This window comes from Protopterus annectens, chromosome 8.part0 (assembly GCF_019279795.1).
Source record: "Protopterus annectens isolate FY-2018-M chromosome 8.part0, PAN1.0, whole genome shotgun sequence".
Lineage (NCBI taxonomy): Eukaryota > Metazoa > Chordata > Ceratodontiformes > Protopteridae > Protopterus > Protopterus annectens.
Genome location: NC_056741.1, coordinates 549,771,534 through 549,799,010, shown reverse-complemented (window position 1 = coordinate 549,799,010; position 27,477 = coordinate 549,771,534). Strand labels below are relative to the sequence as shown.

General features: G+C 41.0%; 1 protein-coding gene across 1 annotated transcript in view; it reads left to right on the top strand.

The window, feature by feature from the left end:
• LOC122808922 (thrombospondin type-1 domain-containing protein 4-like) overlaps positions 1-27,477 on the top strand; it is a 2,399,573-nt gene that overhangs the window by 462,049 nt on the left and 1,910,047 nt on the right. Inside the window, exon 3 of the mRNA XM_044080057.1 lies at positions 24,980-25,046. Coding sequence (XP_043935992.1) covers positions 24,980-25,046 — 67 coding nt within the window. The remainder of the gene's footprint in view (positions 1-24,979; positions 25,047-27,477) is intronic.

Here is a 27,477-nt window from a genome sequence, read left to right as displayed (position 1 = left end):
GTGACCTTGGTGTTGAGATGTATATATGTATGTGTGTGTGCGTGCCCGCGTGTGTGCGTGCGTGTGTGAGTGCGTGCGTGTGTGTGTGCGTGCGTGCGTGTGTGCGTGTGTGTGTGTGTGTGTGTGTGTGTATGTATATATATATATATATATATATATATATATATATATATATATATATATATATATATTTGAGGGGCCTACAAAAAATAAATGTTTTCCCCCTGATCTTTTGAGGATCATTTGTGGTTTAGTGCTGTAATATTTTGCTGAAATGTCATACACCCATATATGCATGTCTGTTACGTGCATGTATAATATATATTGTATATATGTACACTGTATTTCATTGCAGTTCTTGTCATCTTGTTCCTAATTATAAATGTGACCAAATTTTCTACTTTACTTTCATTTCTGGCTTAGTATACCAGTTGTTTAGAATTAGTAAAAGTATATAGAAGACTATATTTTTCTTGTACCATTTATGTGCAGAACAAATTAAATAAACTGAATTATATGAAGAGAAACAAGGCAGGGAGAATTAGCAACAACCTTTGCTGTGCTGATCCTGTACCACATTACTGACTGAAAGTGAGGACAGTCAGGACATAGTTATTGGGTTTGCACCTTTATGTGAAGACCAAGTTGCTGAAAAGTGGTAAAATCAGTAATTTATTCCAGGTGGAGAAGAAATTTAAAACAGGCAGCTTCAGCCTGCTTAGATAAATAATCATTAAGAAGTCAAAAAATCTTCACTTTTGGCAGAACGATCATGAAAGATTGAGTTAAGTTATAAAAGTTCAGAGGTCTGTCTTTGCAAGCAAAGGTTAAAATTTCAGTAACATCATAAGGATGCAACAGTTGGACAATGAAGAAGCATATGAAAAACATTGATGTCTCTGAATTCCCTCCTCTGGGCCAGTAATCAAGGATCCTCAATCCTCACCACTGACACTTGTGAGAAACGTTCACTTGGAACAAAATTAGATGCACACAGTATTTCCAGATGCAGTGCTATTCACAAATCACAATTTCCCGTAAGAGCACACAGGTAACACACTCCCATTCTGGGGCTGGGTTTCCCTCTCTCTCACCAGGCCCCAAATAAGACTCCATACTGACCACAGCTGTAGAGTTGAGTCCTCAGCCGAATGTTCCAAGCCAGTTCCTTCACCACCCTCAGTGTGAAAACCAGTTCTGTGTGTTCCTGCTCCAAGTAGCTGACACACACACACAGACACACACACACACACACCTGGGAAAGGCTGGCACAGATTTACCAGCTATGCCCCCTCTGCCCAGACTGTAAGGTAGATACTGCCACCAGAACACTCCAAAGCCGACTACTCTAAAGCTCTTACAAGGGTACCCACTTATAGTGAGTAAAATTAAAACCAATACAAATGGTAGTGTTTGACCAATGCAGCAAGGCTTTCAGGAGTGACCACTGTGTCACCAAATAAATGTAAGACCAGCCACAATGAAAAGTTTAAATATGTTTAATAGTAAGTAAAATAACATGAAAGTACTAAATATCTGTTTGCAGTAAACACCAACGTTTAAATCACAGGAAATATTAAAAGTAACACAGATGGATAGATTCACACAAATACAGAAAAACAGTACTGAACTAATCTAACTATATTTTCCTGAATGATGTAAAGAATTACTGTTCCCTGGTTACTCATTGAAGCAAGGCAAGATGAAGTGGGTGAGTGATCCTTCTTTGTCAGGTATATATTGTAACAGAGGATAAATAAATAAATAAATAAATAAATAAATAAATAAAAAGCTGAAGTGGGTGAGTGATCCTTCTTTGTCAGGTTTCAAAATCAGACTGCCCTGAGACTTCTGTCTCATCCAGTATTAAAGCATCATTTCAGAGCTGGCTTACAGAATTATATCACATACATCTGATCGTCTGACTTTTGGTTTCCACACTCCCTGCTTTATTAGAAACTGAACCAGAATCTAGCACATATGTGTTCATAATACACACTCATAGAGCTATGCTAAGATGTGTTATATAATCTGGAAGCTGTAAAACCATTTCAGAAACTTTCACCCTTCCAGGGTAGCAATTACTTCACCCCTAAGGACAATACAGTAGTAGGATTCATGTTTTTCACAGACATTTTGTCTCTGGCTGTAGTCAGAACTGTAAGATACAATCTTTATGGCCTAAACCAGGTAATTTATAATTTAATTTCAAATTTAATTTCAGACTGTTTTTTTTTTTCAAAGTTAGCTGGACTTAGATTAACCTCTTCTCTTCCAGTATCATCTGTTACAATGTATTCCTTTCAACAGTTACAGTACAGTCTGGCATACAGGTGTATTTCATTTCTGTCCAGCAGGACCCACTGTTGGTACATTTTTAACAGAAGCAGGTTTACAAATACATTTTCAACACAAGCACCTGTACAAATCAGTTTGATATACAAATGACATCACATATGTACGTGTGTGTGTGTGTATATATATATATATATATATATATATATATATATATATATATATATATATATATATAATATGTATATTATGTATATACATTTGAGTTTATAATGAATAATTGTCATTGAGTTTGTTCAAAACACAAAACAAACTCGTCATTGATTATCATTAATTGCCACCTAAATCACTGAAAAAAGTAATTGCAAATGTAAACTAAAATGTTGCATTACCAAAAGTAAAACAAAAAGCAACCTTTTTATTGACACCCCCCTACACACACACACAGACACCAACATGGCTGCCTCCACACCAATGTAGATGAAATATATTGGGTCCAGAGTTGCGGAGCCAGAAACAAAAAGGAAAACAGTTGAATTTAGTTACGGTCAATCAGCTGAACTTCAAATATAACATAATTTAACAAACTACACCAGATGCCAATAAAACTGCAATTTCAGCACATGACACGTACATTGATAAAAACTGTAACTCTGCATGCACATAGTACGCACATATTCATGCACACAGTACACATACACATACACACACACACACACACACACACAAAACACATGCAGTGCGTGTGTTTATTGCATTTACACATGCCCTTGTTTTCCAGATCATGGCGGAATAGTTTAGCAAGTAAAGCAATACATAGTAGAAAAGAGGAGTTTTGTCCAAGTTGTAAATTTTCCAGGATTGTTACCCTGTAGTGTGTATGTGAGCTCATACATGTCTGATGCAGACAGCTTCTGCATTACATTATCTCACCAGCTTTTTCTAGCTGACAGAAAGAAACCAGTTAATAAGTAGATAGTTAAAAATTTGTGTGATGGAATAAAGAGATATGCATAAGTAGACTACAACTGAGTTTATGCCAAAGGAAGCATTGTAGATAGTTACTATTTTCCCTTCTAAGTATAGATCATCAGTTTGATTTTCTTATGGTTTACTGTTTCTGAGCTGTCATCATGTTTTCTGTTATAAAGTTTATGCAGGAGAGTATCATCCCTAGTGTACCTTATACCCTCTTGCCAAACACAGCCAATGATTCGGCTACATGACAAGGCTGTACCAGAATTAGTTATTTGTTTAATATTTCTTCAGGCTGACCCACCTTTGAGTACCGAGGAAAGCCAGGAGCTCCCAGTGGTTGTAAGTAGGTCCCAGTTAAAGTTTTTACATTTACTAAAACTTGTCCTGACACACTACATTTTCTGAGAATCCTTACTTCTAAGAATTCTTTTCTTACAATTGTGTAATATACAGTGTAGATTTCTGGCAAGAGAGCCCATGTTTAGTGCAGAAAATCTTGCTGTCCCCAGATTATAACATGACACTATTCTGCACATTCTCAAGAAAACACAGTAATGGTTGCAGGCTTCCAGATATGCATTGCTGACCAGAGTTATATGCTTGAGGCACTTACAAAATTTGTAAATATTACATAAATGTCTGAGGAAACCCCATTTGGAAAAATTCTGGAGGGTGCCTTTAGGCACCTTCTGTCACTTAGCTTACTGCTGCATTGTTGTCACTGCCAAGAACTGTGTTTAACTGAGGCATAGGAAGTCAGTAATAAATCAGAACAAGAGGAAACCTGTGATTATTGGTTGACATTACTTTGACTTGGTTAACCACAAGCAGATGAACTGTATCCTTCAAAAAATAGAAATCTGTTAACATTATGGTCTTGTTAAATGCTTTCTTCTGTTGAATCCATGTCTCGTGGTATGGCCAGTGTATCCTCTGCACATCTAGACGCTTCACTCATGTACAAAAAGAAAGCCTGAGGTTAAAGTGGTTTGTGTGCCTAATGTAGCAGCCATTGTAATATAAGTATGTCATATAAAGTGAGTAGGAAATTCCTTGTGTCCTGAGTGGTTGAGACTTACTACCAGCCGTGGAAGAACAGGAGCACCACGAGTAGATAAACAGGGGCACCTTAGAGGAGGCTGCAAATCACTAGCAGAATGTATGGACCACTTCATGTTTGCAGCACTTGCTTTCATTTAAAAAGTAAACTTAGGTCATAGCAAATGAAAGTAAAAATGTGTTGCTTTGCATAATGTCTAAGTATGTAATACTGCCTTTTCACTGACATCTTTGTGTACTTAGTTATTAATATGAAAATATTAGTTGGTAACTTAACAGCACATTTTTTTTAACCCTTCCTTTATTTTTGTAGTGAATATAATATAGAAGTAAAAGCTTTTTCTTTTTCAGGGAGCTTTACCACTTTAATGAAAATATTAGTGAAACAGAAGTGAGAACTGCAGGGAAACCATAGAATATCTCCTGTGGTTGTACTTCAGTATTAATTCATTTATAAAGTTGATCTGAAGTAGTTAACTTCATTTGGTCATCAACCTGTGGGCTTCGGATCCGGACCAAATCCAAGACGGCAGTTTCACCAGCATCAAATCCGAGCTCCAAGCTCCTCCCCTTACCCATAACACCACTGCATCTCCTTCCTTCCCTCAGATCTCGTTTGCCGCGGCTTCACCTACAACGTGATCCCTTGAGCTCCAGGCTGGTAGGACAGTTTTTGGGGTATTTTTTCGTCTGTGGAGGGTAATTTTTGGGTATTCTTTGTCCCTTTATCCTTACCTCCCCTTCGCGTTCTCCGTTAGATAAAGAAAAAAGTAGAAATGTAGAGTTTTTTGCTAGTGTAGTTAGTGCAGGCCTTCTTTCCCTTTCCCCGGCTCTTGTTTGAGTGTGTGTGTGAGTGTTTGGGTTGTGTTATCAGCCTTAGGTACCTGATATCTATTGGGCCTGAGTATGGCAGATCAACAAAAGTTGATCTTCAGAAAATGCACAGACTGTGGCCATAAGTTGTCACCTGCGGATGGCCACACTCTGTGTGTTGCCTGTTTGGGAACAGCTCATTTGTCCACCAACTGCTCCATATGTGCGGGGTTTAATCCCAGGTCTCTGAAAGACCGCAGGGCCAAGTTGATTTTGAAAGGGATTCTTCCATCTATGGAGGTGGCCGCCTCCTCATCTTCTGTTGCAACTGGGTCTGCGGCCACGGCTGTGACAGTTTTTACAACTTCTGTTGTGTCCTTCCCTCCCTCCCAGGCTGGGACTCACCATCTTGACCTTAGACCTGGAGAAAGGGGAGTCCAGGAAAGACAGACATAGAGAGAGAGACAGAGAAAAGGAAAGGAAGTGATCCCTGGAACATTTGGATCTGACGGGTCCTCCTCCCAAGATATCTGCCATTATCAGGCTGTCCTCCCCTCTGCTCCATTCTCCGAGGTTCTCCCCTGAGCTGGAGGAGGTTTGGCCTCCAGCTAGGGCCTCCGTTCACCGCCCTTCCCGGCCAGCGTCGGTGGCTTTTTAAGGATCGACCAGGAGTTTATCGGAGGCCGACATGGACAGGATGATGCGAAGGTTTATTCGCACCCAGCTTCAGATGGGGGTCTTGCTGGCACCCTCTCCCTTTGGAGGGGGGAGCTCACTAACATTTACCCCGATTTTTCCTTCTCCGATTCGTCCTCTGGTATTGGAGTCCCTGGATCCGAGAGGTTCCAGAGTCAGGGGGTTGACACCGATGGTACCATCTACCTTGACGCTGGCAGTTACCTTGAGTGTGTCTGGTCAGACCGGGTCGGATCCGAGCTCTTGGAGCTGTAGCCTGGGCATCAAATCTGAGGGGTTGGGTTTTCTCCTTCAGCTCTGACTTTGTTGAGTCACGACCTACCCCTCGGGATCTCGGCGCCTTTGGGCTCAGCTCCGATCCCCGTGTCTGATCTGGGGAGAGTGTCCTCTCTTTCAGTGGCTCAGGAGGCTCACTCCCCCTTGGCATTCGACTTGGTGGAGAAGGTTCTCTCTAATGGATGGAGTCCCCTGACCATCTCCACGGAGTATGCCCCAACCCCTTCTTTTCTGGGTGTGTCTTCTGCCATCCTGCCCATACAGGGATAGCCCGTGTTCGACATGTCCCAGACTGTTCCCCTCTAGGTACCACAAGCTGTTCGTGAGTCCTCTCTGGATAGTCCCACCTCAGAGGTTCCTCACAAATGCAAGTGCAAGAGGAGGCACCTGGACTCCCCCAAGTCCCTCATGGAGGATACCGACTTGGAGGAAGGGGAAGGCTCCCTCATATCACCCCCCTGAGGACATCATGGAGATCCTGCACCAGCAAGGGGGGTTTTTGGTCCACCCCCATGCCTTCCTTGGACAAGTCGGTGTTTCTGGAGGCATTGGACATGGGCCCATCTATTTCGTGGGTGTCCCCCCCCATGGACCCCCTGGTGGACCTCATAACCACCAGAGCATGGATAGAGCCAGATACCATGGAGCCAATTCCAAAACATTCAGATAAAATTTTGAGCCCCTGGTAGATAGACCAAGCTGGAACATGGGTTCCCCTGTGGATGCCATGGTGGTAGCGGCCGCCACGAAGAAGGAACTAGCTCAGGAGAGTTCTACAGTCCATCCTCTGGACCAAGAGTCCAGGATGATGGACCGGCTGGGAAAGCGGATGTATGCTTCAGCCACCTTTTGTATAAGGGAGCTGAATTATATGGCCCACGTCACTAGACTTCAGCGTGACCTGATAAAAGAGTACACTGGGTCTCCCCCGGAGTCCATGTCGCCAGAGGATAAACGCACATTCTCTAAGCAAATGGCCACTCTGAAAGCAGTTACCAACATGTCCATGTGCCTCCTCTGTCATGCCACAGGAGTGGCACGGGCGGCCGGGTCCGGCGTTGCCATGAGGCGTCACACCTGGCTTTGGCTATGTAATTTTGCAGAACCCTTCAAGGCGTCTTTTGCGATTGCTCCCTATGATGGCTCTTCCTTGTTTGAGTAAACGGTTCGTGACACACTTGTCCAGAGTGAGGACAGGAAGACACTGTCTGCCTTCGGAATCCACTTCTCTAACCCTCAAAGATCCTTTTCCAGGAATCAGCAGGGGCAAAAGAAGATGTGGTTCCGGTAGTCTCAGTATTCCCGGGACACTCAGAATCCTTTTCCGCTAGGGGCAGAGGGGAACAAGACAGACACCGGCCCAGAGGCGGGGGAGGTCCGAAGAACTTTGGGTCCTAAAAACCATTCTCAGATAGACCCGATCAGCAGCCTTGAGGGGCTTGCCCGACTGCTCTGCTCTGAAGGCATTCGGGAGCCGTTTCGTCAGCAGACCATTGACACATCCGATTTGCATAAGTGAGGCCTGCCGGAAGTCCCTTCTCTGGTGGCTACACTCTCCGGAGATAGTAGAGGGACAGTCCTTTGTTGTAGCCCTTCCCCAAGCCATGGTGACCACGGACACCTCCCAACTAGGGTGGGGGGGCATTGCTCGGGTAGGACAGTCAAAGGCACGTGGTCCCTGAACGAGACCAATCTGCATATCATTGTTCTGGAAATGAGGGCAGTCTTATTAGCGTTGCAGGCCCTTCATGCCTTTCTTCCTCTGGGAACTATTGCGATTCAGACAGACATTATGTCAGTGGGCTAGTACATCAACAAATAGGGAGAAACCAGGTCCTACCCCTTTTGTCGAGGGCCATGAGAGTGGTAATGGGTGATCTCCACCAACCGTTTTCTGATAGCAATGCACATTCCGGGTCGGTCCAACATACTGGCAGACAAATTGAGCAGGACTATCCTAATGCCTTACGAGTGGTCTCTGAATCTTTATGTAGCGGAGCAGATCTTCCTCAAGTGGGGTCGGCCTTGCTGCAATCTCTTCGCATCTCCTTCCAGCGCGAAGTGCAACGAGTTCTTTGCTCTGATACCCCCTCAGGGCGAAACCCCAGAGATGCTCTGGTCCATGCTTGACCCCCCGGTCTTCTTTATCCTTAACCTCTGTTGCCTCTCATGACAAAGTTTTTACAGAGGGCTTGTCGGTTGGGGAGCAGAGTCATCCTCATTGCCCCATTCTGGCCTCTCCAAATCTGGCTTCCCTGTCTGTGGTCTCATCTGGTAGCTCCTCCTTGGATCTTGAATCAGTCCCTGATCTTATTTTGCACCCATCGGGGATTCCCCTTCGAGACCTGAGCAGTCTGAAGCTCATGTCTTGGTTGCACCAGTTCCATTGATTCCCAGGACTTCCGGACTTTCTTCCTCTGTTAGATCTATTCTGGTGGCAACTCATAAGTCGTCTACCAGAAAAGTTTACCGTAGTAAATGGAAGCATTTTTCTATCTGGGTTTCGCAAAGGGATTTATGTCCTTTTACGGCTCCAGTGCCAAAGGTTCTTGGATTTTTAGCAAACATTTTCCAGCAGGGTGCCACCTCTTCTATGGTGAAAGTTCAACTGGCTGCCATTTCTAATTTACATGTAGGTGAAAACATGGGGTCTCTAGCTTCCTCCAGACTCTGGAAAACCTTTATTAAAGGGGTCTTTCTTTTAAGGCCTCCGATTAAGGACCCTACTCCTCCTTGGGATCTTACCTTAGTTTTACAGGCATTAGTTGCTCTGCCCTTCTAACCGGCTGCCTCTGTGGACTTGAAATTGGAAAACGGCTTTCCTAGTGGCTATCACCTCGGCTAGGAGAATGTTAGAACTTCAAGCATTATCTGTTAAACCATAAAGACAGAGTCTCACTTCAGACTAATCCATGTTTTTTGCCTAAAGTGGCTTCAGAATCAAATATCACTCAATCAATCTACCTGTCTTTTTCCCAAATTTTCAGAACAGGGAGGATTACAAACTACATTTGTTAGATGTACATAGGCAGTTACGTTTCTACTTGCACAGGACTAGGCCCTTTCGGAAGTCTGACCAATTATTTGTGTCCTCCTCCAGGCCTTTTCTAGGCAAATCAGTTTCCAAGGTGACTATTGCCAAGTGGATTTCCCTTTGCATTCTACAAGTTTACAAAGATAAAGGTATGCCTATTCCAGGGAGGGTTCATGTTCATTCTGCCAGGTCTATGGCTACTTCCGCTGTTTTTTGGTCCAGAGTATCCTTGGATGATATTTGTTCAGCGGCTACTTGGTCCTCATCTCATACTTTCATTTCTCATTATAAATTGGACATGGTTTCCAGAGGGAGAGCATCCTTTGGCTCCGCGGTACTCTGGAATATCCTTCCATGAGGGCCTCCCAAGTTTATGGTAGCCGGGGACTCTGTCCCACAGGTTGATGACCAAATGAAGTTAACTACTTCAGATAAAGAAGTTATGTACTTGCCATAACAGCCCATCTGAGTAGTTAGACTTCATTTGTCACCAACCGTCCCTCCCTCCTCCCCCTGGCCTTGTTATTGGGATTTTCAATTGAGTGACTAAGAGAGAGTACCCGTGCGGCTCTCTTGTCTTTGCTTGTGGGTCAGGTTTTTTGCTGATCGGTTTCATGTGTTGGTGGCAAACTCGATCTGAGGGAAGGAAGGAGATGCAGTGGTGTTATGGGTAAGGGGAGGAGCTTGGAGCTTGGATCTGATGCTGGTGAAATTGCCGTCTCAGATCCGGTCCGGATTCGAAGCCCACAGGTTGATGACAAATGAAGTCTAACTACTCAGATGGAACGTTATGGTAAGTACATAACTTCTTTTTCTACCTGCTGGGAGTTTTCTAAAAAATATCATTTTTACACATTTTGTTGCTGTGCCTCTTCAGAAACTTCTTTATTTATTTTTATCAGTGTATTTTTTACAGTGACTTTCATTTTTTGTGCAAAAGCTACAGTTGCATATCTCTTCTGTAGTTAATACACCGTACTATGCTTATTAATGAAATTGTAGATGAAATTTAGTGCCTTAACAGTTTTCCAGCCCTTATGTAAGCCTATCCCTACAATTACAGAGGGATTAGTTCCAGATCCTTACATCATATATCCTGTAGGAGCTGATACTTGCCCCACAGGAATGTTCTTTACATAAATAGACGTATGATTTTGGTAATGTTCACATTCTACAATGCTTTCAAGACTCAATTGTATTGGAACTAGGACTCATCTCCTGCAGGGTAAGGTGCCAAGGTGGAGATCTTCTGTATGCTAATGCACAGGATCAGGAAGTACTTTAGGGTCATACTAGAGAATATCGCTTGGCTATACCTTCATTACATACCCTACTGTGATCCTTGAATTAGTGTCCATCTGTGAATCGGTTTGTTTTGTGTCCCTGATCTGCACTGCCTTGTTTGTGTGGTTCTGTTAGTTTATCTTACTAATTATTCTTTGCAGTCTTAACTGCAGGTAACAGTTGTACCTAAAAGACACAGTTGTACCCCCACCACACACATGCGGCTGAATCAGAGATAGAAATCGAGGTGCATTCAGAGTGAATGGTACTGCAAGTGTTGCAGTGACCCATTAGCTTTGTACCAGGAGAGTCCATTTGTCGCAGGATTTCAAAATAGAGCTTTGCCAATTACTGAAATGTGGTATTTGTTTTATAATTGTGTGGAGAATGTGTACTCCATCCGTTTCTGCAGTATATAGCTTCTGTCTTTGGGAGGATTTTTCAGATCCTACCCAAATGTATCCCCCTTTGCTTTTGGTTTTACCGCAGTATAACTTCTGGCTAAGTAGGCAGCAATGCCTTCTTTACCATTCTTCTTTGGTAAGGTCAGCTTCCAGGTGCTTGCATTTATATTTAAGTACCATTTGAAGACAAACTGTGACAAGTAAAAGTTGGGGGAGGGGTCTTGCCCAAGAAAATGTTTATTGCTCTTTTAACCATGCCCTGGGACCTATCATGTATGTTTAGGGGACATAACATTCCTTCAGTTGCACATCTTTACCTTGGTCAACATGCATTTTCTTGTTTGTATTGTGTGCCCTGACATTTTCTTCACCACTAGTGGCATGTATCCCTCACCGTCTTTTTGGCTTCAAATTCTTTGGGAAAGTCCCATTTACAGATTCTGTCTGTTCTCTCTTTCTCAATGTATTTTGGCTGCAAGTATCACTATTTGGTTTGCTCTTTTACTTGCTTATCACTTTGCATTCTTCCCCGAGTTTAAGAAATTTAGAAGAATGTTTTTAATCAGTTCCATAGAGCTGTCCTATTTTATTTTCTATTTGGATGCCCTTATGATAACAACACCTATCTTATTCCTCTTATTATAGGCCCATAGTTGGTTGTCTTTGCACATTTCCCTTTTTTGCTTTCAAGATTCCAGTTAAAGTCTTTGCTTAGTGACTTTCTGCCCATCTTTTGTAATGACTCTTCATATACTGACCTTGTGTCTGACCGGGCCGTGTTTTTCACAACCTCCTTGATGTCTTACTTGACACTAATTTACTTACTCAGAGGTTTTGCTATTGCTTCTTTATCTGTCTGGGCATCACTACTTCATCAGGTTCATAGGTTCATACTAGGCTATCTGCCCTAGGGCATTTATAAGCCTAGCCAGAGTATGTTTGGCTTTCGCCACCCATTTTAAATTAATTTTGCTATGCCCTTTTTCGAGGTTAGTATACTGTGCCTCTGTCTAACAGTGACACAGAAGTGATACCCGGGGTAAACCTATGATCTCCCATCCACTCATCAAGATTCCTCTTGAAGAGAGTCAATGAGGGACTCTGCCTAACCTGGACTGGGATTTTATTCCATAGTGAAGGGAGCCTCTGGGTTATGAATCTGTCCCTCCAGCATGTCCTATTTATTTCAATGCTGAGGTTCAAGTCTCTCGCGCGTGTAGCTCGATGGGATTTGGATTTTTTGAGGTGCAGCATGTCCCTTAATTCCGGGTTGGACATGGCCTTATACGTCAGGCACAGGTCACCTCTGAGCAGGCGGTATGCCACTGAGTAGAGCTGGAGTTTCTTTAACCGGGCAGCATATGGCATCTGTTTGAGCTCTTTGATCCTCTTGGTGAGGTACTTTTGGGGTCTTTCCAGTTGCTGCAGGTGTTTGGTAAGGTACATCCCAAAAGGGGCATTGTACTCGATTATGGGCCTGATGAGGGATGAGTAAAGAGGCACGATGACCTCTCCTAATCTAGATGTGAATCCCTTCATGATTAGGTGGGCTATATAAAATGTTTTTCTAACCACTTTGGCCACGTGGTTGTCAAATGAGAGATTGCTATTAACTTGGGTCCCCAGGTCCCTAATGGCTTCTTCTGTACTTAATGGATTACCACCTATGTGGTAATTTGTGGGCACTTTGTTTTTGCCAAAGGGGATGACTATACACTTTTTGCTTGAGGCCATGGCTCTGGCACCAGTTGTCTGTTTCTATGAGGCCCTTTTGGAGGATGCTTGTGTCGGCTGGAGAGTCGATTATGGTGCCCAGTTTGCAGTCATCTGCGAACTTGGTCAGCCACAGTCCTTCCGTGTTGGCCTGTACCTCCGAAAAATATACACCAAACAAGAGAGGTCCCAGGACTGAGCCTTGTGGGACGCCACTTGTAACTGGTTTGGAGTCTGACATGGCTCCAGCAATTCTAACCATGTGGGTTCTGTCCTTGAGCCAGTTTGCAACCCATCTAGTGACATAGGGGTTTATATTTAAGCTGGTGAGCTTATCTATAATGCCTGAGTGGAGTATTGTATCGAAGGCTTTTGCGAGGTCCAGATAGGCTGTGTGGACCACCTTCCCTTCGTCAATGGCCTTGGTAACTGTTTCAAAGAAGTCAACCAGGTTTAAGAGGCAGGATCTGCCCTTAACAAAGCCAAACTGGGTAGGATCCAGTGTCTGTAGGTCCCCAATATCTTTATTTATGAGGTCCATGATGATCCTTTCCATAGCTTTGCAGACCAAGCTAGTCAGGCTTATGGGGCGATAGTTTCCAGGGTCCGTTGAGCCACCACCTTTGTGGAGAGGGACCACTGTTGCTGTACGCAACTCTTTGGGTACATATCCTGTAGTAAGGCTGAGATTGAACAGTAGTTTTATGTTTGGGTTTAGCTCTTCTTGGAGTTCATCTAGGACGCAGCCTGGGACACCGTCTGGTCCCATTGATGCTGTGTTTTTTGCTTTGGAGAGGGCGGCTCTCACCTGAGCATCTGAGATGTCGGGGGGGCAGCACTCTGCTGGGATAGATATTTGCCCTTTTGGTGGGAAGGGGGGAGAAGTTTGCGCTGAACCTGTCAGCTAGGATGTTGGCAATGTCTGTGGGATCAGTGTATTTTTTGTCATTTTGGACTAATTCTGAGCATATCTGGGAATTCCCACCCAGGTTCCTAACATAACTAAAGAAAGCCTTGTGATTATCTTTAGTGTCCTGTGCAATTTTTCTCACGAAGCTGGCCTTTGACGATTTTATGAGTGCCCTTAGTTCTTTGCTAATACTGATAAGAGATGCCTTCCCTTTTGGGATTTTGCTCTATCATGTAGTAGCTTCCACCTTCTATTGTATAGTTTGTTTATGGCTGGGGTCCACCAGACAGGTCGTCTGCCTTTGGAGGATTGGGTCTTGGTTTTATTTGGGATTGCATGATCCATGCATTCCTGAAGGTGTTCATAGAATGCATTTATAAAGGATTCTGCGGTCTGGGCCGTATTTTCCACAGGCCCGGGGGCTTTGAAGGATTCCACCTCGGTTTTGAGGAGTGTGAAATTTGCTTTAGAGAAGTTTTTCACTGTGGTTTTCTGGGCAGGGGGTGGGGTCGGGATGTGAATATCCAGTGAGATCAGTTTATGGTCTGATCTTACCAGTGAGGGATACACTTCTGGTCTGGAGCATAGAGTCCCCATGTTGGTGATGATCAGGTCCAGTATGTTTTCCCCTCTTGTGGGAGTGGTAACAAGTTGTTCCATAGCATTTGAGTTAATGAATTCTAGGAACCTTTGGGCAAGGGTGTTGGAGTTAGAGTAATGCTCCCAATCTATGTTTGGGTAGTTGAAGTCGCCCAATATAATGGTGTTCGGAGAGACCTTCATATTTTCCAGTGTTCTCAGGAAGGCCGAGTGGGGTTCCTGGGTTTGGGAGGGTGGTCTGTAGCAGGCTATAAACTGGAAGGCAGTTTTACCCACTGTTAGTTGCACATGGATAGTCTCTGATGCTTCGTGCTTTGCCACCAACCTGGAGGTGTGGGTATCTCTGATGAATATCGATACTGCCCCTCTTTTTGTGGTTCGGTCCAAGTTTTGGGGCCGAAAAGCATGGTATGAGGTATAACCTGGTAGTGCTGGGGTGCTCTCGGGAGTCCTGAACCAGGTTTCTGTTACTGCACAGATATCGATGTTCTCCATGCTAAGGAGAGTTTCGAGTGCGTGCATCTTAAGGTTTAGACTTCTAGCGTTGAGTAGCATTACTCTTAGTTTCTTATCCCTTGTGATACCTATGGAGGTGGGTTTGTCTTTTGAGCCTTGCCTAAAAAAGGCACTATGGGGGTAGCAAGAGCCTTTGCCAATATCCGAAAGCCCAGGGGTGACAGGTGCAAGCCGTCCCTAGCAAAGCATCGTGGCTTGTCGTGCATATCATCCCAAGCTGACAGGCATTGGATCCCCTTTGAATGACACCAATACTTAAGCCAATTGTTAAAACTGATCATCTTGTCTTCATATTGTGGCATCATTCTTGGTGAGGGTAAGATGCTACTCAAGGTCAGGGTCACACCAGCCTGGGCTACATGCTCAGAGAGCTCCTCTATGTCTCTTTTCATGTAGTCCAGGGAGGTATGTCTCAGGTCATTCACACCAGCATGGACAATGACTGAGTCATATTTGTACTTGCCTTGGAGTGACCTGAGTGCTTGTGTTATGTGGCGGATCCTAGCGCCAGACAGGCTGCTCACCGTGACCTTCTCCTTGTTCAGCCTGGTGAGCGGGACGTCAGTGTGCCTGACGATAGAGTCACCTATTACAAGTGTATCAGGTGTGTTGTTTAGCCTTAAGGGCTGTGACTGTTCGGCACACTGGCTTTGTGAGATGTGTTGCACGTGTTTTGTTTTGGGGTAGCGGTTGCTTGGGTGTCTGCTTTGGAGTTCTCTACTGCTTAGGCAGATCTTTATTTAGAGCCTCCGAGTATGTTTTTGTGATTATGTGTTTGGTTTGCTGTCGTGGTAGGTCTATGTGAGACTGGAATTGTAGTGAGTGTGGTTTCCTTCTCCTCCTGACTGGTTATGCCAGTACTGAGTTGAGAGAGCTTAGCCTCCAGTTTGGCTATATGGTTGCATCTCTCACATGTGTTGGAATTTGTTGGGAGGAGGAGAGGGTTGTCTGTGTACATGAGGCAGTTGTAACATTGCCTCAAGATTCCTATATTCACCAGCTGGACCGGAGAGGAGATTGACAACTGACCTTTGGACATGCTAGAATAATATTGGGAATTCCTTTATAATTGAAAACAAGGGCCATTGGGGAGCGAGGGTGTAGTGCTTTTAATTTTTAGTGCTGACTTATAATTGCTTTAGTGAGCAAGTGCCAGGTAACAAGTGCAATGTGTTACAGGTAACTTAAATGCAAAAACGACAAACAGTAGCTTTCTTTCAAGCGAAGCAAGGAAATAAGTACAGTAAGCAATGCAGATATCACTAGGGATCCACAGAAGCGCTGAGAAGCCGCGTTTTAGGTGGAATTAGCGTTCCAGGGAAATAACAAGCATACAAACAAAGCTAGATTCAGCAGGCCTGGATCTAGTCTATGCTACAGCAAACAAGGTGTACCAATTTCAGTAAGATACAGTTCAAATATTCAGGCACTATAAACCTCTAACCAGAAATTCCCAGCTCAGAAGGGCAGAGTCCAGCCTCTCCTCCCACAAGAGTGCAGACCATGAACCTTCTTAATCTAAAATAACTGGCCTGAAGCCCAAGTGCTTAAACCAGAGCTAATACACTTTAAGAATAACAGACACTGAGCTCCCAATCAGCAGTTCCCAATTTAGAAGGATGAAAGCTACCTGTCCTGCCACCACAGTGCATGCCACAAAACCTTCCTAATGTAGAACAACTGGTCTGAAGCCCAAGTGCTTAATCCAAAAGACTTAGAATGATAGCTACACTTTAACCAAGTTACTACCAAGCAGTAATAAATACAACTGAATACTTTAAATAATGCCTGGATTAGTGCTCAAATTATACAAACAAAGCTAGATTCAGCAGGCCTGGATCTAGTCTATGCTACAGCAAACAAGGTGTACCAATTTCAGTAAGAAGAAATTCAGATATGCATGCACTATAAGCCTTCAACCAGAAATTCCCAGCTCAGAAGGGCAGAGTCCAGCCTCTCCTCCCACAAGAGTGCAGACCACGAAACCCTCTTAATGTAAAATAACTGGCCTGAAAGCCCAAGTGCTTAAACCAGAATTAATATACTTTTAGAATAACAGACACTGAGATCTCAATCAGCAGTTCCCAACTTAGAGGGATGTAAGCTACCTGTTCTGCCACTACAGTGCAGACCACAAACCCTCCCAATGTAAAACAACTGGTCTGAAGCACAAGTGTTTAAACTAAAAGGCTTAGAATGAGTTACACCAAGCAGTAATAAATACAATTGAGAACGTTTAAGATGACGCAAAAGCAAAATAAAGTAGGAAGAAACACAAGTACAGTAAAAGCAGAAGATTAAGCTGGTACACTTGAATATGTAGCAATATTAGTCCACACACAGTTTGAAAAAATGTAATTAAATTAAAAAGGACTAAAAGCAAGTGCAGAAAGAGTTTATTAGGTAGAATGCGGTAAAGAGATGTCCTGGGGGAGTGTCTTAGATCAAATCTACAGTGGGGCGGGCACTGCAAAAGCCACCAAATTTAATCTACAACCAAGAATAGGGAGGGGGGGTGGGGGAGCAGTTTCAACACAGATGAAAGGAATGTGCAAATTATAAAAAAATATATATACTGTTTTCTATAGATTTGAAGAGCAGTAAGACACAGATATCAAGCAGACAATTTAGCTCTATAATACAGAATAACACAGAAAATATACTCAGCTCTATAACTTGAAGATAGTTCTGTAAGGCTGTCTCTCAAACTAAGGTTCCAGTTTGAATACAGGTTGTTAATTAAAAGGAGACACAGCACTAGCTAAATTATATCAGCTGAAAGACAAGGCAGGAATTGAAAGGGGTGGGGGAGCAGTTTCAACACAGAGGAAAGGAATGTGCAAATTATAAAAAATATATATACTGTTTTCTATAGATTTGTAGAGCAGTAAGACACAGATATCAAGCAGACAATTTAGCTCTATAATACAGAATAACACAGAAAATATACTCAGCTCTATAACTTGAAGATAGTTCTGTAAGGCTGTCTCTCAAACTAAGGTTCCAGTTTGAATACAGGTTGTTAATTAAAAGGAGACACAGCACTAGCTAAATTATATCAGCTGAAAGACAAGGCAGGAAATGAGGGGGGTGGGGGAGCAGTTTCAACACAGACGAAAGGAATGTGCAAATTATAAAAAATATATATACTGTTTTCTATAGATTTGTAGAGCAGTAAGACACAGATATCAAGCAGACAATTTAGCTCTATAATACAGAATAACACAGAAAATATACTCAGCTCTATAACTTGAAGATAGTTCTGTAAGGCTGTCTCTCAAACTAAGGTTCCAGTTTGAATACAGGTTGTTAATTAAAGGAGACACAGCACTAGCTAAATTATATCAGCTGAAAGACAAGGCAGGAAATGAGGGGGGTGGGGGAGCAGTTTCAACACAGATGAAAGGAATGTGCAAATTATAAAAAATATATATACTGTTTTCTATAGATTTGTAGAGCAGTAAGACACAGATATCAAGCAGACAATTTAGCTCTATAATACAGAATAACACAGAAAATATACTCAGCTCTATAACTTGAAGATAGTTCTGTAAGGCTGTCTCTCAAACTAAGGTTCCAGTTTGAATACAGGTTGTTAATTAAAAGGAGACACAGCACTAGCTAAATTATATCAGCTGAAAGACAAGGCAGGAAATGAGGGGGTGCGGGAGCAGTTTCAACACAGATGAAAGGAATGTGCAAATTATAAAAAATATATATACTGTTTTCTATAGATTTGTAGAGCAGTAAGACACAGATATCAAGCAGACAATTTAGCTCTATAATACAGAATAACACAGAAAATATACTCAGCTCTATAACTTGAAGATAGTTCTGTAAGGCTGTCTCTCAAACTAAGGTTCCAGTTTGAATACAGGTTGTTAATTAAAAGGAGACACAGCACTAGCTAAATTATATCAGCTGAAAGACAAGGCAGGAAATGAGGGGGGGAGCAGTTTCAACACAGATGAAAGGAATGTGCAAATTATAAAAAATATATATACTGTTTTCTATAGATTTGTAGAGCAGTAAGACACAGATATCAAGCAGACAATTTAGCTCTATAATACAGAATAACACAGAAAATATACTCAGCTCTATAACTTGAAGATAGTTCTGTAAGGCTGTCTCTCAAACTAAGGTTCCAGTTTGAATACAGGTTGTTAATTAAAAGGAGACACAGCACTAGCTAAATTATATCAGCTGAAAGACAAGGCAGGAAATGAGGGGGGTGGGGGAGCAGTTTCAACACAGATGAAAGGAATGTGCAAATTATAAAAAATATATATACTGTTTTCTATAGATTTGTAGAGCAGTAAGACACAGATATCAAGCAGACAATTTAGCTCTATAATACAGAATAACACAGAAAATATACTCAGCTCTATAACTTGAAGATAGTTCTGTAAGGCTGTCTCTCAAACTAAGGTTCCAGTTTGAATACAGGTTGTTAATTAAAAGGAGACACAGCACTAGCTAAATTATATCAGCTGAAAGACAAGGCAGGAAATGAGGGGGGTGGGGGAGCAGTTTCAACACAGATGAAAGGAATGTGCAAATTATAAAAATATATATACTGTTTTCTATAGATTTGTAGAGCAGTAAGACACAGATATCAAGCAGACAATTTAGCTCTATAATACAGAATAACACAGAAAATATACTCAGCTCTATAACTTGAAGATAGTTCTGTAAGGCTGTCTCTCAAACTAAGGTTCCAGTTTGAATACAGGTTGTTAATTAAAAGGAGACACAGCACTAGCTAAATTATATCAGCTGAAAGACAAGGCAGGAAATGAGGGGTGTGGGGGAGCAGTTTCAACACAGATGAAAGGAATGTGCAAATTATAAAAAATATATATACTGTTTTCTATAGATTTGTAGAGCAGTAAGACACAGATATCAAGCAGACAATTTAGCTCTATAATACAGAATAACACAGAAAATATACTCAGCTCTATAACTTGAAGATAGTTCTGTAAGGCTGTCTCTCAAACTAAGGTTCCAGTTTGAATACAGGTTGTTAATTAAAAGGAGACACAGCACTAGCTAAATTATATCAGCTGAAAGACAAGGCAGGAAATGAGGGGTGGGGAGCAGTTTCAACACAGATGAAAGGAATGTGCAAATTATAAAAAATATATATACTGTTTTCTATAGATTTGTAGAGCAGTAAGACACAGATATCAAGCAGACAATTTAGCTCTATAATACAGAATAACACAGAAAATATACTCAGCTCTATAACTTGAAGATAGTTCTGTAAGGCTGTCTCTCAAACTAAGGTTCCAGTTTGAATACAGGTTGTTAATTAAAGGAGACACAGCACTAGCTAAATTATATCAGCTGAAAGACAAGGCAGGAAATGAGGGGGGTGGGGGAGCAGTTTCAACACAGATGAAAGGAATGTGCAAATTATAAAAATATATATACTGTTTTCTATAGATTTGTAGAGCAGTAAGACACAGATATCAAGCAGACAATTTAGCTCTATAATACAGAATAACACAGAAAATATACTCAGCTCTATAACTTGAAGATAGTTCTGTAAGGCTGTCTCTCAAACTAAGGTTCCAGTTTGAATACAGGTTGTTAATTAAAAGGAGACACAGCACTAGCTAAATTATATCAGCTGAAAGACAAGGCAGGAAATGAGGGGGGTGGGGGAGCAGTTTCAACACAGATGAAAGGAATGTGCAAATTATAAAAAATATATATACTGTTTTCTATAGATTTGCAGAGCAGTAAGACACAGATATCAAGCAGACAATTTAGCTCTATAATACAGAATAACACAGAAAATATACTCAGCTCTATAACTTGAAGATAGTTCTGTAAGGCTGTCTCTCAAACTAAGGTTCCAGTTTGAATACAGGTTGTTAATTAAAAGGAGACACAGCACTAGCTAAATTATATCAGCTGAAAGACAAGGCAGGAATTGAAAGGGGTGGGGGAGCAGTTTCAACACAGAGGAAAGGAATGTGCAAATTATAAAAAAATATATATACTGTTTTCTATAGATTTGCAGAGCAGTAAGACACAGATATCAAGCAGACAATTTAGCTCTATAATACAGAATAACACAGAAAATATACTCAGCTCTATAACTTGAAGATAGTTCTGTAAGGCTGTCTCTCAAACTAAGGTTCCAGTTTGAATACAGGTTGTTAATTAAAAGGAGACACAGCACTAGCTAAATTATATCAGCTGAAAGACAAGGCAGGAAATGAGGGGGTGGCGGAGCAGTTTCAACACAGATGAAAGGAATGTGCAAATTATAAAAAATATATATACTGTTTTCTATAGATTTGTAGAGCAGTAAGACACAGATATCAAGCAGACAATTTAGCTCTATAATACAGAATAACACAGAAAATATACTCAGCTCTATAACTTGAAGATAGTTCTGTAAGGCTGTCTCTCAAACTAAGGTTCCAGTTTGAATACAGGTTGTTAATTAAAAGGAGACACAGCACTAGCTAAATTATATCAGCTGAAAGACAAGGCAGGAAATGAGGGGGTGGGGCAGCAGTTTCAACACAGTTGAAAGGAATGTGCAAATTATAAAAAATATATATACTGTTTTCTATAGATTTGTAGAGCAGTAAGACACAGATATCAAGCAGACAATTTAGCTCTATAATACAGAATAACACAGAAAATATACTCAGCTCTATAACTTGAAGATAGTTCTGTAAGGCTGTCTCTCAAACTAAGGTTCCAGTTTGAATACAGGTTGTTAATTAAAAGGAGACACAGCACTAGCTAAATTATATCAGCTGAAAGACAAGGCAGGAAATGAGGGGGGTGGGGGAGCAGTTTCAACACAGATGAAAGGAATGTGCAAATTATAAAAAATATATATACTGTTTTCTATAGATTTGTAGAGCAGTAAGACACAGATATCAAGCAGACAATTTAGCTCTATAATACAGAATAACACAGAAAATATACTCAGCTCTATAACTTGAAGATAGTTCTGTAAGGCTGTCTCTCAAACTAAGGTTCCAGTTTGAATACAGGTTGTTAATTAAAAGGAGACACAGCACTAGCTAAATTATATCAGCTGAAAGACAAGGCAGGAAATGAGGGGGGTGGGGGAGCAGTTTCAACACAGATGAAAGGAATGTGCAAATTATAAAAAATATATATACTGTTTTCTATAGATTTGTAGAGCAGTAAGACACAGATATCAAGCAGACAATTTAGCTCTATAATACAGAATAACACAGAAAATATACTCAGCTCTATAACTTGAAGATAGTTCTGTAAGGCTGTCTCTCAAACTAAGGTTCCAGTTTGAATACAGGTTGTTAATTAAAAGGAGACACAGCACTAGCTAAATTATATCAGCTGAAAGACAAGGCAGGAAATGAGGGGGTGGGGTAGCAGTTTCAACACAGATGAAAGGAATGTGCAAATTATAAAAAATATATATACTGTTTTCTATAGATTTGTAGAGCAGTAAGACACAGATATCAAGCAGACAATTTAGCTCTATAATACAGAATAACACAGAAAATATACTCAGCTCTATAACTTGAAGATAGTTCTGTAAGGCTGTCTCTCAAACTAAGGTTCCAGTTTGAATACAGGTTGTTAATTAAAAGGAGACACAGCACTAGCTAAATTATATCAGCTGAAAGACAAGGCAGGAAATGAGGGGGGTGGGGGAGCAGTTTCAACACAGATGAAAGGAATGTGCAAATTATAAAAAATATATATACTGTTTTCTATAGATTTGTAGAGCAGTAAGACACAGATATCAAGCAGACAATTTAGCTCTATAATACAGAATAACACAGAAAATATACTCAGCTCTGTAACTTGAAGATAGTTCTGTAAGGCTGTCTCTCAAACTAAGGTTCCAGTTTGAACACAGGTTGTTAATTAAAAGGAGACACAGCACTAGCTAAATTATATCAGCTGAAAGACAAGGCAGGAAATGAGGGGGGTGGGGGAGCAGTTTCAACACAGAGGAAAGGAATGTGCAAATTATAAAAAAATATATATACTGTTTTCTATAGATTTGCAGAGCAGTAAGACACAGATATCAAGCAGACAATTTAGCTCTATAATACAGAATAACACAGAAAATATACTCAGCTCTGTAACTTGAAGATAGTTCTGTAAGGCTGTCTCTCAAACTAAGGTTCCAGTTTGAACACAGGTTGTTAATTAAAAGGAGACACAGCACTAGCTAAATTATATCAGCTGAAAGACAAGGCAGGAAATGAGGGGGTGGGGAAGCAGTTTCAACACAGATGAAAGGAATGTGCAAATTATAAAAAAATATATATACTGTTTTCTATAGATTTGTAGAGCAGTAAGACACAGATATCAAGCAGACAATTTAGCTCTATAATACAGAATAACACAGAAAATATACTCAGCTCTATAACTTGAAGATAGTTCTGTAAGGCTGTCTCAAACTAAGGTTCCAGTTTGAATACAGGTTGTTAATTAAAAGGAGACACAGCACTAGCTAAATTATATCAGCTGAAAGACAAGGCAGGAAATGAGGGGGTGGGGAGCAGTTTCAACACAGATGAAAGGAATGTGCAAATTATAAAAATATATATACTGTTTTCTATAGATTTGTAGAGCAGTAAGACACAGATATCAAGCAGACAATTTAGCTCTATAATACAGAATAACACAGAAAATATACTCAGCTCTATAACTTGAAGATAGTTCTGTAAGGCTGTCTCTCAAACTAAGGTTCCAGTTTGAATACAGGTTGTTAATTAAAAGGAGACACAGCACTAGCTAAATTATATCAGCTGAAAGACAAGGCAGGAAATGAGGGGGGTGGGGGAGCAGTTTCAACACAGATGAAAGGAATGTGCAAATTATAAAAAAAATATATACTGTTTTCTATAGATTTGTAGAGCAGTAAGACACAGATATCACGCAGACAATTTAGCTCTATAATACAGAATAACACAGAAAATATTCTCAGCTCTATAACTTGAAGATAGTTCTGTAAGGCTGTCTCTCAAACTGTCAGAAGTGATAAAGCTGTTATTTTTTTTTCATGTGGAACTTGGTATATTATCCAAAAGTCTTTCAAAAAGTATACCATTTCATAATATGGTACAGCTATGCATGAATGCAATCCCTTCTCTTAAACATGGTCTGTAAAATAGGTGCTGTTTGTACCAGGAATCTAGGCAAAAGCAACTTTGCTAGAAAATTTTGACCTGTTTGGGATTTGGGAACTTGTGTGGACAGTGACCTAACTTTTTTGACGAATGTGTCCATTGTTTAAAAATCTCTCTCTATTGTACAGCTTAAAAACAAAAGGGCTGTGTCTAGATGTAAGGATGTCATTGTCCCCCTTTACTGAGCTCTCATTAGGCCAGTCATTGACTATAATGCCCTCTTTGGCATGTATCTGTCCAGACATATGGAACAACTGGAGCACCCTCAGAGATACCTTACTAAAAGAATAAAAGACCTAAACTATATATCCTGCATGAACCGATTTAAAACCTTGTTACTGTACTCTGTATCCTACAGACTGCTAAGAGGTGACCTGTGTCTAGCATACAAGACATCTTCCAACCCAATACTGATGGATTTATTGCACATCAGGAAGTCATATGGCATCGGTCTAGGGATCTAAACCTTTTCTGCAATATCAACAGGATGGTTGGACAGGACCGGTATATTTTGCAGAGGATACTACTGCTCTGGAACAGAGCCCCCCCCCCCCCACATAAAACAAAGCTCACCCTGTCAGTATTCACGCACAGTTTGGATCTGTGGATGGGAAACAGAAAATGTACCACAGGACTGTACTTCTAATGAACGGAGGCAGCTCCTAAATGCTTAATCTCATGAAAAGGTCCCCTCAAATTGTATCTATGGTATGATCCCAGTTTTCCTTATTATGGGTAATATATAATTATCGACCACAGGATAGATGAAGCCAATCTAATACCAAATGGGATAAGTTAATTTGAGCACCAAAGGAAAACTGGCTAGGCTTAAAATGTCCCCCAAGGGCAGCTAGCCTAGTGCTTGTCTATGAACCTATATTTGATCTTGTATTTGGAAGTCTTCTTAAGGAGCCCCTTTTCCTCCTTCCTTGGTATTTCTTTTAGCTTGCTTCATTCTCCTTTGTGATAGCTAAAAGAGACCTGAAGAAGTGCTCTTCTGTGCTTAGGGTTATGGATAAAGGGGAAGATCATGTAGCCAGGGAAAGATTTAGATGCAGAGCTGCTTGTGTCTTGATGGCTTCAAATCCTCAGGTTAGAGGAAGATGTACTTGATCCTCTGTTATTATGGTAAGTGCAGAACTTTTTCTTCTCCAGTATTGCCAGCATTTAGTGTTGAAGAGAAAATGCTTTCAAGAGTAGAATTCAGTAAATAAAAGTTTGTTCTTCTTCATTACAGGATGCATTTGACAGTTTTTGTCTACCTCTGTATACTGGTTAACCAGCTCTCCTTTGCACACAGGAAGGTAAGTCTTCAACTAGCTTTTTAAATGGTGGAGGGGATTAAATGGGAAAGGTTGTGAAGTTTAATATCACAGTCCCCCCACCCAAAAAATATATATTTTGTGTGTGTGTGTGTGTGTATATATATATATATATATATATATATATATATATATATATATATATATATATATACGGCCATTTCTTAGTAAGGCATTGTCGTATCATTACATGAGAGCTCAAGTGTGTATGAATTCAGCTGGAACCTTAATGCTCAGTCATTTGAGTTGTTAAAGAAAGCTACAGCATGGTAAATTGTTTGTGACAGATTAACTAAAAACATAATGTTAGTTCCAATAAGAATAATGACTAGCTCATAACTGTCATACAGGATTAAGAACGTTTTTTTGTCCATTTTTCCAGTCCAGTGTCTGCCTCTGCAGAATTATAAAAAATACTTACAAAAGTGTTCAGGCAATTCTAGAGAGCCATGGATGTAAGGAATTTAGTAGTTTGATGAGCCAAAACCTGTCTATATAAGCAGAGTTTCTCAAAAATTGAAACTGTTTGTGGCATCTGTTCTGCCTATTTTCTCACCTGGATGACAAGCTGGGGTTCATTGTTACCCACTATTGCATTTCTTTCTGCCTGTCGCTCGGATTGTATGACACCTGTCAATAACTTTCTTGAATTCTTCCCCTGTGGTTGTTTTTACTACTTCCTCAACAAAGTTAAATAAAAAATGCAATAAAATAATTCCTTAAAACTTTGTCCTCTCAGCCTTCACATTGTAACTCACTTTTGTTTGGGTATTTTTTCAGATATCTCTTTCTAGAGAGCACTGTCTTTGTGGACTTTAATTTCCCCTGATATGAAGGTTTCTTTTATTTGCTCACTGTGTTGTCATTGTCAAGTATAATCAAATTACATTTTTTAAGTTTTATTTCTGCTCATATATCATCCTTTTGAGAACCTGCCCATTTTGTTATTCAGCTCTCTACAGACTTTTTGTGCTTATGCAGAGAGTCTTGTCACCTTAATTTATATGCAGTACTAGAAAGAGTGTCTTCAGCTGTCTGTAAAAATGCAAAATTATTTCTTATTTTGCACAGGTAATATATGTCCCTGTACATTCTAGTGTCTACAGCCTTCTGACGTTGATGACCCACAGTCAGAACATTTCTTCTTACACTTTCATTGTCAGTGGCTTACCTGTATTTTGTAACTTCCCATAAGGCTGCAGTTCTTAGTCATTCAAACTTGCCAGATGCCTTCTCACTTTTCTCCTCAGACCTTGCTGTAGGTTTTTGTGACATTCGCAGGTAAACATAATTTTCCTTCTTGTTCCTCTGTGGCATTACTTGAGAAAATGTAACATATGGGGCTACAGTATATGGTACCTCAGTCATCACTTCACTTTTCATTTTGGAGTCACGTTGCTAAATCCTTTCGTCTAAACTTTTTTTAATCTTATCCTGGATACTACTCCAGGGTTATCTAATAATAACTTTTTGTGTGAGATCCATCTTAGATGCATAAAGCCTTAACTACAATCCATGAGAGAGACAGAGCGAGACTGTGTAATTGCCTGGGTGCTTTACAGTGTTGGCAGGAGAGGATGTGTGTGCCCGTTCTTCGAAGTTGGGATGGGCAGAGCTGTTTGCATACTGCCACAGTCCCTTGGAAGAGGACTGCAATTAAAATGAGTGGCCCTGGGGTCATGTTAGGCTCACCAGGCCATCACTTGTTGGTAGCCATTAACATGTTTATTTGGAAACATGTTCTGACATGGAGTAGGCATTTTGGGCCTCTAAAGTAATGTGGAACACATGTCCCCTTGCCCAGGAGCAGGGTTAGGCTTTTGCAAAACACTCACATTGCCAGGCGGCCAGTAAGGGCATAAAGCGCCTTCATGCCTCCCTGAATGATGGCCTTCTCTGGACAGCTCTTTTCCTGATTCTGGGTGAAATTCCAGGGTATGGGTGATAAATGGTCCTTGTATGATTGCAAGGAGGCTTGCTGTTTGGCAGACATGGAGTAGAAACCCCACAGATGAAAAATCCAGAGTTTTTGCCATTTGTAGTCTAATGGAGTGAAAGGCAGACATCTTTTTCATGGCCAAGCAGTATGCAGGTTGGCATGCTGAAAAGGTTCTGTCTACTTGTCCATTCCACACTGAATTCCTGTTTCCCTGTCTTCATGCCAGTAATATTTGACTGCTGCACCTAACCTCTAGTTCCATATTTGCAACTCAATGCCCAAGATGATTGTACTCATACTCTGTTTTTATGTATGTTTCTTAATGCTGCAGATTACTACACTGTACCCATGTTTTTATTTTTTATGCCTTAACACCACAGATAATTCCACTGAATTGATATGCCAATGTTTTTGTTCATCTCAATGTCACAGACTGCTGCCTTGAACCATTTTCTCCATGTTTCTATCTTTGTA